The 15,507-nt window shown below is 34.8% G+C and overlaps 1 protein-coding gene across 5 annotated transcripts in view; it reads right to left on the bottom strand.

The window, feature by feature from the left end:
• trio (trio Rho guanine nucleotide exchange factor) overlaps window positions 1-15,507 on the bottom strand; it is a 119,762-nt gene that overhangs the window by 88,910 nt on the left and 15,345 nt on the right. For 4 of the 5 annotated variants that reach the window (XM_068763544.1, XM_068763559.1, XM_068763575.1 and 1 more), the window contains exons 15-20: window positions 3,964-4,123; window positions 2,690-2,821; window positions 2,028-2,259; window positions 1,437-1,665; window positions 293-521; window positions 5-205 (exon numbers count right to left, since the gene is read on the bottom strand). In XM_068763544.1, coding sequence (XP_068619645.1) covers window positions 5-205; window positions 293-521; window positions 1,437-1,665; window positions 2,028-2,259; window positions 2,690-2,821; window positions 3,964-4,123 — 1,183 coding nt within the window. The remainder of the gene's footprint in view (window positions 1-4; window positions 206-292; window positions 522-1,436; window positions 1,666-2,027; window positions 2,260-2,689; window positions 2,822-3,963; window positions 4,124-15,507) is intronic. The other variant, XM_068763568.1, reaches the window with a different exon arrangement.

The raw sequence follows: 15,507 nt of genomic DNA, 5'->3' as shown, positions 1-15,507 counted from the left end.
TAACCTTATTCTCCTGCGCCAACAACGTATCCAGAATGGCGCGTGTTTGTTCGTGGTGTGCTTTACTGGCCGCTGCGGTCTGGCCGTGCACTTGTGCAGATCGGGCTGCATACTTTAAGAACGTCTCAGCGGTGCGACGCGCCAAAGTGCATGCCTTAAGGAAAGCCTCTTTTTGTTCGCCATGTTTCACTATGAGTGCTGCCACCTAGGAACGAATAAAAGGTTATTAAGTATCCCACGTCCTAAACCGCCCAATCATATGAGCTAAAAATCAATGTTATAAAAATTTTACCTGTGCAGCTTTGTCTAAATTATGGGTCAGCTGTTCGTCAGCTGGAGGCGCCGCAGTGGACCCGCACCAATCCTCATCGCGTCGATATTCTCGTTCCAGTGAATCAAGCACCGAACACACTTGTTCTGCTGTCTTGTAAAAGTTAAGCGATGCTGTCACAAGCTTATGACGTTCCTCGGCACAAGTCACTAATCTTTGCCAACGTTCAGTAACTTCTTCGGATATTTCTCTGCAACAAATTTTATTGAATAGACTTTTAATAATTTCCTCAAAATTATGACAATTTACTCAACAAATAATAAGGACTACAAAAATTGTTTGCATTCAAAAAGATTGAATGTACTGTTACTACGTCAGTGCACTTTACGAATAAAGGTTGCATCATGTCTAATTTTTAACTGTGTTATTTTAAAAAACCTATTTTTTTAAAATCAAATGTTTGATTCTGTAGTTACACTAATAATATATCATAATAGTCTTTCTTGAAATGTTTACCGCGTACACTTATGGTACGACAGACAAGTAACAGTGCTAAACTAGTGGAAATTATTCACAATTTCGTCCTGAATACCTCAATAATTACAGTAACTAACCATCTAAGCTGTTTGGCATATTTACACTCATAGCTAGTTACTTAATAACTGGTTTCTACAGAAAACGATTTCAATAATTAAATGAGACATATTTATTTGTATATTAAAAATCATTTGAGACGAATTGACGTTAAATCTTAATACAAAAGAGCGTTACAATTTTTTATTGAATTGTGATTTAATTGGTGACATCCGCGCTAGGTTATGGCCAGGTAGTTAGTTCAATCTTAAATATGTCCGTGAGCAATATAAACGGATGTTAAGGCAATTTATTAAAATTTTAATTAATTGTTGAAAGATTAATAAAGCCAATTATTGTATAAAATTTAAGATAAATATGTCTCGGATTAGTAATATTTTCAGGTTACAAAAAATTATTAATAACAGGACAAAAATGTAAAATTGGCGATAAAAAAAGTACGTATCGACTATAAATTTAACTGACCAATTAACCATAAGTCACCTGTATTTTTTACAAGGCTTCCTAATTCACGGTATCTACTATTTATAATAAGCGTAAGATGAAGATATTTGTTTTATTTTCGTTTTACCTTATGGTGTGCGGCTCGTAGTGATTGGCGGCGCGCAGTGCGTCGGCCCTGTATTTGACCTGCACGGCACTAGCGTGCGTCTTCTCCACGGCAACCTGGAACTGGTCGTGCTCCCGCTTTAACTGCTCCGCTTCGGACAGAGTTCCCGGAATAGAAAACGACGCGGCCAACATCGCCTCGCCGTTGCGGATCCAGCTGACTACTTGCGCTGCGTCTTTCTGAAATTGTCCTGCGGAGATGCGAACAACTTACATTAGTGTTTCTCTTTTTAATTAAACTTAATTGTATTTTTATAATGAGTCTCTTCACCAAGTTAGCACATTAATTGGCGCAAACTATGGCAATGTACTGCGTCGGAGTGACGCCGCCGTACGGTGATCCATGTATACCACCTATGTATAAATAAATACATCACAGGAGTCATGGGCTCGCATGTCGTCTGTAGGCGACGTTCGTAGAAACAAATTGTCGCGCGAATGTTGTCTATAAGCAGCTCTCGTACGCACAGATCGTTGTGCGGATGTCGTCTATAAGCGAAGCGAAAGGGTTAAAGTTAGACAAGTAAGACATTTAAGAGAGGATGTTACTAACCGAGCTGCACACATTGTTCAAAGCGCGCCCGGCGTTCTTCGGCCAGTTCCTCCAGATCGAGTTGACGGTCATGTAGAAAATCGAGCAACAGTTGGACGCGGGCTTGTGCGTCGGGTGGTGCCGCTTCTGTCTCACCAGCTCCCGTGCCCCCTGCACCGCCGCCGCCTCCACCAGCCATCACCTCCGATGCCTCCGTTATTGCTCCTGCTAAATCTTGTCCTTGTTGTACCACCTGACGATGAAATTATATCATATCAAACCAGTTCCGCGCACTCAGCTGTACTTGCCACCTGAACTTTCATACTTTATCGCTAACAAAGTCCCGACCGACATCTAATTAATCAACTTGATGGGCTTTGAGCAACGGCTGCAGTGCAACAACAACAAAACTACAACTTATGTGCCGACTGTAGGAACTTTCCATATTATTCCCGCTGTTGTATAACCAGCCTTGTAACTTTGACAAATTTGCATTCCGTAATGGTTTTACGTATAGAACAGTCCATGCGGTTTACTTATCACAACAGTCTGTCTTTTTAATGAGGATGAACTCTCTCAACTCCTGAGGTTCTCTACACTTCAAGCATTATAACACATTGCTTTTTTACTCGTTTCGTTATAACTTGAAGGTCATTTTAGAAGTAGAACAGGTGAAAAGGTACCTGGAAGGTGGCATGTTGCATTCTAGCGACGCTCTCGTTGTGTGCAGCGAGCGCCTGTTCTGCTTGCTGTGGGTCGCGCGGAGGCTCCGTACGTTGGAGCTCGTCTCCCCACAACTCAAGCCGGGACGACACCTGAACGCATCACAATAATTACTTAAACACAGGTATAGAATACAATTGGCAACTTATAACTATTGATGGCATTCTAATTCGGTTTACTAAAGAGTAAAGTTAAGTTTGTTAAGTGCCATGTAAACAATATTTTTGCTTTATTTACTAAGTTTGACACGTTCTTTCAAAGTGTAAGATAAAATTATTTCATCGTTATACAGCCATAAGACGTCCACAGATCGACATAGGCCTCCCCGGAGGTGACTATATGGGAAATAAATCTAACCGTCGCACTAGCAGCGACGAGGATTAGCCCAAAATAGCAAAAATAATAAAAAAAATTATTGCGTGAAAAAGTATCCCAGTGGTAAATTTATTAGTAAATAGTTTTAGTTTTATTTTTATATTCTTAATAAGGTAATCAGTAAAACAAATTATAAAAGTTTACGAATTAATAGAAAAATAATATAAAGCGGATACAGTTAAATCGTTTTTACGTTTAGCGCATATGAACGGTGTTCCATTGAACAATGACGGTAGCTGCTCATCGTACCTGCTTTAACGTCATGGATGACGATGAATTAGGAATTCCATTGTATATGTCGACGACGCGTGCGGCGCGTTATTGACCGGTATTCATACAATGTATACATCTCTCAATGCATTTTGCACAAAATATCATACATGCATAAAAATATTTATAAAATGATAGATATAAAATATCACACAGATAAACTTAGGTGCTTAAAGTAGTTTCTAATAGAGATTTATACACCGATTTCTTACATATATTAGTTTACTAAACTAGTCGGTCACATCAGCCGCGGATGGCGACGGAAACAAAACTTGTCGAAGTATTGGCAACATGCCACATATGTGCAGTTGATAGTCGGATGTTATATATCACATAATTAATACATAATTAAATGTTTTTATTTTCATTTTATAATAGTTTAGGTCGCAGGATGTGGACAGGGCAAGAGCGCTCATCGTTGCGATCTTTGAGATTATTTATGCCTTGCAGTGGGCTTCTATCGGCTGATATGATGATGATATTATCGATACGCAAGTGTTTAAAAATTTAAAGTTCTTTACACGCTAGAAACTTTACACGTATTATTTTTAAGATGTGGTTGTTGAATAATGCGGGCAGTAGAAGTTACCTCAAGGGCATCCCTTTCGAAGTGTCGCAGTTGCAGCGTGAGTTCGAGGCGGCGCTCGCGGTCGGACCACAGCTCCTCCAGGGCGCCCCGAGTGCCCCGTAGCCTTTCCAATGTGGTTTCCACGGCCGAAGTACTCGTTGCATCTGAGTCGCCAGACGATCTGTAAAAATTAATTATCTTGAATGTTGCATGTAATCGTTGCAGCGGACACAAGTTCATTTGTACCATGATACCAGACTTAAGTGATAACAAATGGCGTCAAAATTGTGCTTTATTAAAGCGTAGTGTTTTATCAATACATTTTAAAAAACAAACAAACCTTTGGTGATTTACGTAAGTGATTTTAAAATATGCTTAGCATAGTAATAAAGTTATCAAACTTTTTACAAACATCAATAAGAGATATGACTTTGCTGTAATTCTTTAATATTGATAGTATTTAAAATGAGATATTTAAATTAAAGCAATTACAACAATGAATCCACCTACTTGTCACATGATCTAGTTGTTATTAATGTAAAAGTGCCCTTTTTAACTGATCATAAAAACCAATCTGGACTATATTACGGTTATATTTTTACGTAAGAAAATCATAATTATATTATCTTACCTCCATCGTAAGCACTGGACAGGCGACTTGTGTCTATGCGACCGCCGGTGATATTTGAGCATTTTACACTAAAACGTTCATTTCACCAAGCGGTACAACAACCTAACTCTAACCGGAGTCCTACCGACAGGAGTAAGATTAGACGGAATATTTTGCTTTAGCAAGTTTATGCAGAGGAATTACGTAGATGGTGATTGAATATCGAGAGTAACCTACAAATGTACAGCTCCTACTGTTATGTTACGGTTAGCTAGTGGATCTCTTTACGGATATATTATCGTCGGCTACACGCGTCGTTACCTACCTAGTGTTTTGCCTCTTCCGTCGATATTAACAAACAAATTGTGTAGTGATATCACGTGTTTATTTGTTTTAAACGTAATGTTTGAATTTGCAAAAAACACCTTTTGCGGCCTAATAAGATTTTAATTAATTAATTCTTGTTGTCTCTGACAATTTAGTAAATACCAAAAAAATATTATAAACGGGAAGTGAGTACTGGGATATCATGAGATTTTAATACTTCGATGACACCTATATTTTTTTTTATTCGTCTCAATATTAGTTCTCCTTTAAGGCAGGTACGGGAGGAATGCCCGTTCCTACCCCGTTGAAGGTTTACTTCCATAACCCTATTCTTAGCCCTACTCTTTAAGTGACTAAAATCTCCTATACGGGGACCTTCTTTTGTTTTTACTCAGCAGACCCCAGCCAGACAAAGGTCTGGCTACCTGGCGACCGCGAATAAAGATTCGCGGTCTCCTGATAATCGCCTTAAGCAACTAAACCAAAGGGCCGATAAAACTTGACGCGTATTATCTCAGAACGTGGATAATATAATGAACGTGTCTCAGCACTAATTGGAATATTTAGAGTAGCTAGTTCTTTTTGACTACTGCATTTCTGTGTAGAAATGGAATCCATTTGAATCGGGTCAACTTTATGTCACTAATGAAACCACAATAGGGTGATGTATGATGGGGCTTATCTGTTTCATTATTTGGTGCAGTGTTGTTCCTACGACACCGGTTTGTGGAATTTTTATCTTCATTAGACGATAAAAAAGACTATACTGAAATACGAAAAAATTACAATTTAATTGTGGAATAAAGAATAAGGTTCGAAATCATTCGATGCCTAATACGATACATTATTATTGGTTATTTTCTCGTTGAGTTTCATCAGCTATGTCTTTGTTTCTAGTATTAAGTTTTAGTGTCCGCTGAACAGTGCATCTGAGCTAAACGCGCAGCCTTCTATTTTGTCGAGTAAGCATGATGCAGATAATCTAACACCAAGAAAAATTGTAAACTCATATCATGAATGCCGTGTCATGTATCGTAATATGCAACAAGGTCATAACCTATTTGTTACAATCCTTCCATGTTTTAAGCAAAGATATTTAGGATAAAGAAATAATTTATGATTAATTCGACGCGATTATTGAAAAATATATTCTATTTTGCTCCGCCGCAAGATTGTCAGAAATTTACAAAAATTATACTTTAAATTTTGAGGAATAACAACAAAATGACACATATTTCAACAAAAATCCCTTGATAATAAATCATGTATTTAGTCATTGTGTATGCGGTTTTAAAAATATATAAGGATCAAAAACAACGCTGAAAATAATGCTTAAGAAACCTTAACAGAAATTTCGCACAATTGCTAAAGGGTGGCATGGTCCTTAAAGTTGTCAGTAATTAGTCGTTGGTGTATCCTGCTACAGTACGCAAAAGCACTAATTGAAACGATTAATAAATTTTGCAATATTATAGATTAAAGCTAATGTAACTCATACATAGTCAGGATAGACACTTTTTTTTAATATACCTACATGGTTTTATACGTACACTATATAATGATTGATTGATAGGACATAGATATGGAAATCGTTTTATCCCACGATCTTTTTATTTTATTTATGCCACTTGTAACTCTCTGCTGCTAAATAGCTGAGATCTTTTTATTAGTTACATTTATTATCATTTCTACTTTTTACATTTTCCTTACCGCTAATTCTTCATTTATTTTATTTTTGTCGATACGGTACCTAATTATTACTTCCTTATTATTTACCTAAATTGATTTTTGCTAAATTTTAATCAATTTATGTTTTACTATTTATATAATCTACAAATTCTATATAATAACTATATGTACAATGTGTGCATGCCTTCTATTTACAACAAATAGAGTGAATATATAACATAATATTTCTTATTTCCTATCTATTACGTTTTACCACACGTTATAACGACATAAGTTGTAGCACAATTTATGACACAAAAATTAAACAGATATCATATTAAATTTCTACTAGTGAGATATGTACGGAATGAAAAAGAGGGATCAATGTAGCGTTAATAGGCAATTAAATTGTAAAACAATCGTTGAATAAAATGCGGATCAAATTTATTTTACTATACAGATGTGAAATTTAAAATTCGAATTATGTATTGTTACGGCGACTATATTTCCTTTGTAGGCTAAACAAAGAAACAAAAGGCGACACTTGTCTTAGAAAACTCGTCAGTTGACGCCACTGCTAACGAACGACGAAACATGAACTTTATTTCTTAAAAACTGGATTCGACTATGAATACTTTAGCTTTTGTGAAAAAGGTTTAAATAATTAATATTTTTTGTACATTTTCCTAATAAACCTTTTTCTGAATAAGTATGTAAGGCACAAATGAATAATTTTTCGTATTTAGTTTCTACTGTCAGCATTCCTCACGCGTCGGCGGCCAATCGGAACCGGGGGATACGCATCGCAAGATCGTCGGCCGCGGGAATCAATATAAGTTCATAATGCCCATAATGATACTAATTTCGAACCATACTTATATCATAAAAAGTTAATTTAACAAAATAAAATAAATGAAAATAACACGACACAACAAACATTGGAAATTACTTAACTAAGTAATGTGTAAAGTTTAAATTCTGTCCGTACTACAACTAGTCAAAGGAGTCTTATATTTTAATCTTCCCACAATTATCCAAACTCTTAGGGCAGAGGCATTAAAATATTACGAGTGCAGTATGATGACTCTCACGCCAAATTTTTTATCCTTAGTAGAATAATTTCAGTGATGACGTGAAAAATACAAACAACACTAAAAGACCTCAAAGAGAATGATATTTCAGTTAAAATTCACAAACAAATATTTTTCATATACTCTATTTTGTGAATCTGTAATATAATAGTTTATAGAGAGTGATCTTCAATCCTCTGAACATCAAAGTATTCAGCAACGACCGACGAGGGGTAACTTTTGCTACGTCGAGAGCGACATTATAAGCACTCCACGTTTTTTTTTACAACGACATTAAGGGAGCTTGCGTCCGGCTTTGAAAATCTATGAATGCTAATTTACGTATCTATCTCTGCGAATAAGTCAAAAAGTGGAGTACTTGAGCAAAAACATTTGCCGCCAGGGTTACCATACAAATTCAAGAGGTTTGAATACGATAGAGCATTCCACTCCGAAATGATACTCGTAACAAGGTGCTATTTGTGATTTCATCACGAGACTGATTCAAAGTAAATTTTGCAGTTAAAAATGTGCGAAGCCCTTAACCCTTTCCTTGCCGCAGATGTTACTGAACCGGACATGTGCGCCACGAAGAGTGCTCATTGCATGGCAGTAAGCTGATGTTCGAATTTTGGCATTTGTTACATATTTAAAGATTTTACTGGTATATTAATTATAAATAGAAGTTAGGATAATTCTTAGTAATTTGTATGGCTGTAATAAATCTTAAAACTGGGATTTTATTAGATAACATTTTTATTAAAGTGCAAGTTAATCGTTGTCTATTTCTGCACCTCCGTATTCATGGCATTTATATTTCAACGTTTAGTCATCACTTTTAATAAAATTTCAAAAATATTTAAAACGTATAATAAAATCTTTCTTGACAAAAGAAAACTTATCCCTGGATGCGACAAATATAAATTTGAGTAATAAATATTTATTAGTTTTTGTTATCAGTTCTTTATTTTCGAAAATACTTAAGGTTTGCACAGGCATAACGTGTTATCATTAATAATTTCACTTTCTCAAACGTCTTGTGTCTTAATTAGTTTTATCTGAATGAATTTATTGACATAAACCTACCCCTAACATAATGATGTAACACGTACAGTTAAACCATGAATAGATTTAAGAAATTGTTTAGTGGAAATAAACAACTAATGACGATGTCAAAGCCGGTGAACAGAGCACATTCATTTAACAGAAAATGAATCGATACTTAATATAAAGATAACGCAACAGATAGACGGGCGGACGAGCAATAACAACACTTGGTAAGTATAGACGAGGGGGTCGTAAAAGCGCCTGGAGCGGTGGTGTGCCTCCCCGGACAATTAGAGCTCATGCTTTTCAATTAGACTTGCTTGCTGTGCTTGATACTAGCACATCGTTATAATTTATATATATATATATATATATTCATACATATTTATATACATATATATACACACATATATATATATATATACAATATATATGTATATATATATGTGTGTGTGTGTGTGTATGTCTGAGTAAAATGGTCTAAAAATGTATTAAGAATGGTTGTATGTTTTTTTTTAAATAATATAACTGTCCAAAAAAACAAAAAAGAAATCTTCACCATACGTACATTAATTAATATGGGAGATCTTTCAAAGAGAAGCCTCTCTGAAAGATCTCCTTTGATCATTCTGAGGCCTGATGATCAATACAAAAATATTCAAATACATTCATACGATGTTATTAAATAATGATGTTTATGTTTCAAAATAATATATTGCAAGTTTAAATAACATTCTTAATATAGCATAACGGATGCTGCTTAAAACAGTTCGCCACCCGGTCCGTCGTTGCCATAAGATTACAGACAGTTACCGGACTGTAGCATTACTTTTAATGAAGCGGGTGGCAAAACAAACGTAAATTTGTTTTTCTATAACTTCAGTCTACCGACGGTTACTTTGTAGCATGCTTTCCACTTTACATAAACACTTTTTAACGTTTCATTACTTGTACCTTAAAATCAGTTTCTTTATACGTTTTATTGTCCTTTGTTAAATTACCATTTAATTATTCATACAGATATATTAATTACAACTAACAGAATACAGCAATTTATTTTTTATGATTTTGTTTATATAATTCTTTCTGTGAGTGAAATTCAAAACAAATAATATTATTATATATATCAGTCATTATGGTTCCTTTAAATATTAAATTTCACATTAAAAAAAAATTATACGACGTATAAAAGAAACAGTTATAGCAGACTGCAATAAGCTGCAAACACAAGTGTTGGTCTGTAACGACGGCGTCCGCCGCAAACAAATACGACGGGAAGCCGCTGCCGTCAGGGGAGGAGAATCGACAACAACGCGGGAAATGCGCTACGTACTCGACGCCCGTAATGCGAAACTAGTAACGCTTTGTGCACGTAGCGTTCTGCGTAATCAAAATGCTGACGATGAATATCCTATAACATAAACGTTCCCAGCTAAATAAACAATTACTGCATGCAACGAACTTTGTTAGATCTATGACATTCTTTGACTATTGTTGTAAGCTAAATTCAAAATTAGTTTGACATGCTTAAGTAACAAAATATTTAAATTTCGTGCGAAATACAAAGTTTATAGCCGACATACTTATAAAAAAAATTAATAACGCTGTTAGCTCTCAAATGTAAACAGTGTTATTAATAATTTAAATTCTGAAAGTGAAGAATTCTACCTTAGCGCTAAAAAAATCCTAGCGGAATATTCCCATTGCTAAATAAAGAACTCCTATGTGTATGATATATAGGATCTGTCCTGGGTACAAGGCTGTATTAAAAAAATGCCTACCGTATTATAATTAGTAAATTTAAAAATCAAATCGTTTGAAAACTCAAAAATTAGAGAATTTGTCATTTCGTTAAGTGCTTCTAGGAAATAAAACTTGTCCATATTTTTTCAATGATTCTTATGACAAACATTTGTTCATATATCGTAACCCATATTTAGGTTAAAGTGGGTTAGGTGTTTTAAATATAAGCATATGAACTCATATATATTCATTTATAACGTTCATTAGAGTACAACATTGCAAGCGTATGCATATCTTTGCGACGCTTTCTACCGCAGCAGCATTTCGCGTGTCGACAACTACCCAGTCGCATCGGCTATAGATTCAAAGACGCTACACGCGAGCTTAACACATGCAAATCAAAAATAAATCGCTACAGTCTCTGAAAATCTACACTAATATCCGTTAATTTAAGAAAATCAATAGTTGTCATTCTTTTGACTTCATATATAATTGCTGTAATATATGAAGTACCCTACGTATGTATTTGAAACATAAAAGTGGAACCATGGAATAAATTTTTAAACAAATGTAAAAATAAAGTTACTCTAAGTTAATTAAAACGTAGTGTAAGCTACTCTTACAACGCCCAGTACATTATAGGCTCTCCGTCGCATGTTTTCCGTTTCCTGTTCATCTAGTGCATTACAATAGACACTATCGGAGCTTTCACTTCTTGATGACGGACAACGCGGGACACGTGTTTCCCTTCAATATTTGTAGACGCCACAGTACAATAATAATTATCATTTACTATTACAGTAAAAAGTAATAAAAATGTTTTCTCGATCTTATAATAAAGGCCCAAAAAAGCCTGTACTGTGCTGTATAAACCAATAGTTACTATGTTAGACCTATGTGTTGGCTCTCTGTTAGAATTTTTTTTATAAAAAGTAGTAATATAATTTAGTAATGTCAAAATCTAAATAAGTAGAGTCGATATGTAATTAAAAAAGAAAAAACAGGATTTTGAAACAATAAAGACGGCGGTCCCGAACGCAAGTCTTTCTTTTATTTTTAGCGGCGTAACAATCTTCCCTCTATATTTCTCGTGATATTTCTATTAACTTGAATAAACGTCGAGAAAAAAAAATGACGATTAAGGTTTATGAAGTTAAAAATAATAAGTAATTTAAATCTAAATAAATATTTTATCTTAAAACCTCATAAATTTCTAGAATGCTTTTATTGCTGGGAACAAAATTTATAACTAGGAACTTTTATTAAAAAATTGTTCTCAAAGGCAACGATGTCAGTGTTTAGAAACTATATATCCCCTATTAGAACGAAGCTTGGTGTGTTATCTCGCCATATGTCACTGGGAGAGTGCACGACCACAAGCCTTTCATTGATCATCGGTGTTTAGAGTGACGATAAGTGCATGTCCACCGATGCATCAAACAATAATGAAGTTGAGCTCACAGATTCTAATATAAACCAAAACATTGCGAGTACAGGCAATATGACCGTCGCCACATGGCATTGTAAGAAAACAAAAAATTCAATACTGGCTTATCATCGCAAAAACTTCAACTCGGTCGTTAGCCTCGTTATTAAAAATCGCGGAGTGCAGGCTGGAAGATGAAGGGGGCGGCAGCGACGGGAGCGAGGCTGCGAGAGTGCCACGAGGACTCTTCAGATAACAAAACTAGGACCGATATATACGCGACTAGGAATAATTATTGCGTTATTATACTTACAAATTTAGTAACTATTTATTTAAATAATTACCATGTCCGATAATTGACATCATCACAGTAGTAAATATTTTATATGTTACAACGCACCATATACAGGCCGTAAAGTTTTAAAATAAAATTTGTGGTCGGTTTAATCAATGTAACATAAATGATAAACAAAATCGTGCGAGCTTGTAACTTAGTAAGAACGATAGAACTCATTGACAGATCGATCGACGTCAAATATGTGCCATGATTAGGAAACAGCGGCGTGTTTTACAATTATTTTTCACGTTGGTAATTTTCCCACACAGAATATTAGCGGAGTGCAAAACGCGGACGACGAACGAGATCGCTTGCTTCAATTATGGTTATTTGTCAAGAGGGTATGTGTAAATATATAAGACCAATAGTAATCGGTCAGAGGGGGCGAGATGGTCCCACAATCCTACCCGAAGCTCGTTTGTACTTAAACGTATGAGCGCGCCGGAAGCGGCGATTGTGAGACAATTTAAATCACTCGGTGCGACCCATCCGCCATTGTTGCCGGCTTCCCGGCATATGCATCTCTACAACACAATACATTTATAAAATGGTCCAAATCTGTACATGTCGAGGATGATAGTAATTAATATTGCAAATAGTACAAGTGCAGTTATCAACTTTGTAACCTTTTGTACTTTATCTTTAGACTTTTTCATCTGCTTTCACATCCAACAAAAATATTGAATTAAATCTATGAACGATCAAGGAAATCGAAAACGCTACTCGTTTTGGTATTCATTATGAAAATAATATTTAAATTAAAATAGAATCGTATTTTAAAAATATGGTAAGATTATCACAACTGCAATGAATAGATTAATAATGGTTTAGAATATTTAGATTATAAAATATAAAATTTCGCCCTGCATTTTGGTATTGAATATTACCATTTATTTAAATACCATTTATTATAAAAGTAAACAGTATTGAATATTATTACCGACAAAAACAAACGAACACTATCCGCTGGCCGCTAAACAGTAACAACTGGGCTCGTAAAACTTACAATTACGTATCTAATTTCTTGAAAACATCATTGATATCTTAAATCATAAAAAAATATATATACTGCGCAGGAACACACAATTCTGTCTATATCTTATTCATGAAAATCAACGCCTTGGGACGATCTTACTGTGTAATACATAATTATTGATCATTAGATTCTAAATATAGCCTTAAAACAAGCATATCAGCTTTTCTTGATTAAACTTGATAAAATCAAAATATCACCTACAACAAGGGAAATTTTATAACTTTAAATATTTTATCTTTTCTTCATCTGATTAAAGAGGTATGGAAAAAGTGTGTTTTTTCTGAAATAAGAAAAAAAGAATCAGGTTTTATGTGCACCAAACAGTTCTTTTAGTTATCCTGGTAGAAATTTTCGCAGTTGAGGCTAAGATAGGAACTAGTATATAAAACGTGACTCGATATCTTGTGCGCACATTACAACGCCGTCACGCATTAGCTGTTTATCAAAGTCGTTATGAGCAGAAACCGTAAAGGATTAATATTAGTTAATAATAATTACGTGACACCTAAGGAACGAACTCGCGGAATGAATGTCGTGAAGTTAATCTAAACAGGACAGGAGGATTACGGGATAAATTGTGTTATTGATGTCATGGCTTGTTTTTTTTTTATTTTCCGCTTTTAATATTTCTTCTGACCAATCGACATAAATTTTTCAAAAAGTAATTAAATATTTCTTAATCAAGTGTTATATTCTCGAGCGTAATATTTATAAAAATACCGAGATTTGAACACTGAATTATTTTCGCATAAACTCTTAAGCAGATGTGATTCTTTTGTAAGGTCTGTTTAATAGGCTGAGCGTTTCCCCGCGTGTTTGGGGTGGCGGGCGGTGGAAATTCAATCATACCTATAGCATGATCGGAGGGGTTTTAGACTAATCTTGAAGGGCGAAGGTCGTACTGTTGTAAACAAAACATTGAACCAAAACAACTAGTTACTTTAGCTGCAGTTTTAAATTAAGAATTTCATTTGAACTATAGATGAAAATTGTTAATGATCTAATTAAAATGAGATATTGATAAATAATTTTCAAAAATTCACAAAATCACCATCGACGTTATTCACTTGTGAGCGTAATAAGATCCTTCGAAAATAAAAAGTAAACGCACGTAAGTAAATTTGAACGAGTTAACGTTCGTTGAGATTCGATTGTAGCGGGAAGTCGCGGAGGCGACGCTTAATGGACGTCGCGTCACGCCGTTTCCCGACCGCGGACTGACGAGGTACTCTAATCGCTCCGCATGCCACTGGCCGCGAGAAAAATGCAGGAGTGCGGAAAATCAGGACCAAACGTACGCCGTTAGCGTCACCACACTTACAACTCGACGTTATCTTATAACCCATATGCGCACCCCTGAATTACTTTGAACAAATAACTTTATTTAAAATTTACGTACTTACAGCGACTTCTCTTTTAATTCATTTATAAATAATGGTATATTTGATTAACCTATTATTTTATCATTTGTTATACTATTCAATATTTTATTACCCAGTGATTACACAAATAACTACTATGTTTTGTTATTAGCTCTTTTATTGTATGAAGTATATCCATAGTTCTATCTATTTTAACGGAATAAACTAATATTTATCATTTTAATTATTTTGTTAAGAAAGTATGGCGAATTTTCTTAGAATTATCAAAGATAAACAATAAATAGAAAACAACATAAATTATTTGTTACGCTTAGGTGACAATGCATTCTCGCATGTATGGTCAGTAACATTAATCTCGAATGGTTACAGGTTAATCTCGAATATTTTAAGCGTTACTCAAACGGCGACGTTTTGTACAAGAATGGATCAAACGTCATCAAAAAGTCATTTATAAACATGTGCATGATGTTTATAAACATAATCGGCAATGAATTAAAAACCATTGCATGTATTTTTGTTAATATTAAACATTTCGGTAATAAACAATGTAAGACCGGCATTCGGCTTTAACTAGTAAATATCAACAACCAAGTAATAATTTTATGCAGATGACTTTAATAACATTCACTTGTATTAGATAAAACGTGAAATATATTTAGTTCTATAGTCAAAATAAACCTAATTCTCTCGGAGGTAAGTAAACCCAGTGCCGAAGAACATTCGCACTGATGTCCATTAGGAAAAAATCCACTCGGACGGGTAAGTCGTAGCAGTGAATTGCCATTTCACAGCAGAAAACTACAATAAATTAGCATCGTACCCACAGTGGCGGTTATTTTTTTAAAATCTGCAATTATTACTGGCTTACCGCTTACATTCAAAATAAAATAAAGGATAAACTGCGCTTGTGTAAATGAAA

The sequence above is a fragment of the Battus philenor genome, unplaced genomic scaffold (assembly GCF_028537555.1).
Source record: "Battus philenor isolate CCGP_79_NKW_IND1 unplaced genomic scaffold, ilBatPhil1.0.hap1 SCAF_1, whole genome shotgun sequence".
Taxonomy (NCBI): Eukaryota; Metazoa; Arthropoda; class Insecta; order Lepidoptera; family Papilionidae; genus Battus; species Battus philenor.
This window is presented reverse-complemented; position numbering and strand designations above follow the sequence as displayed.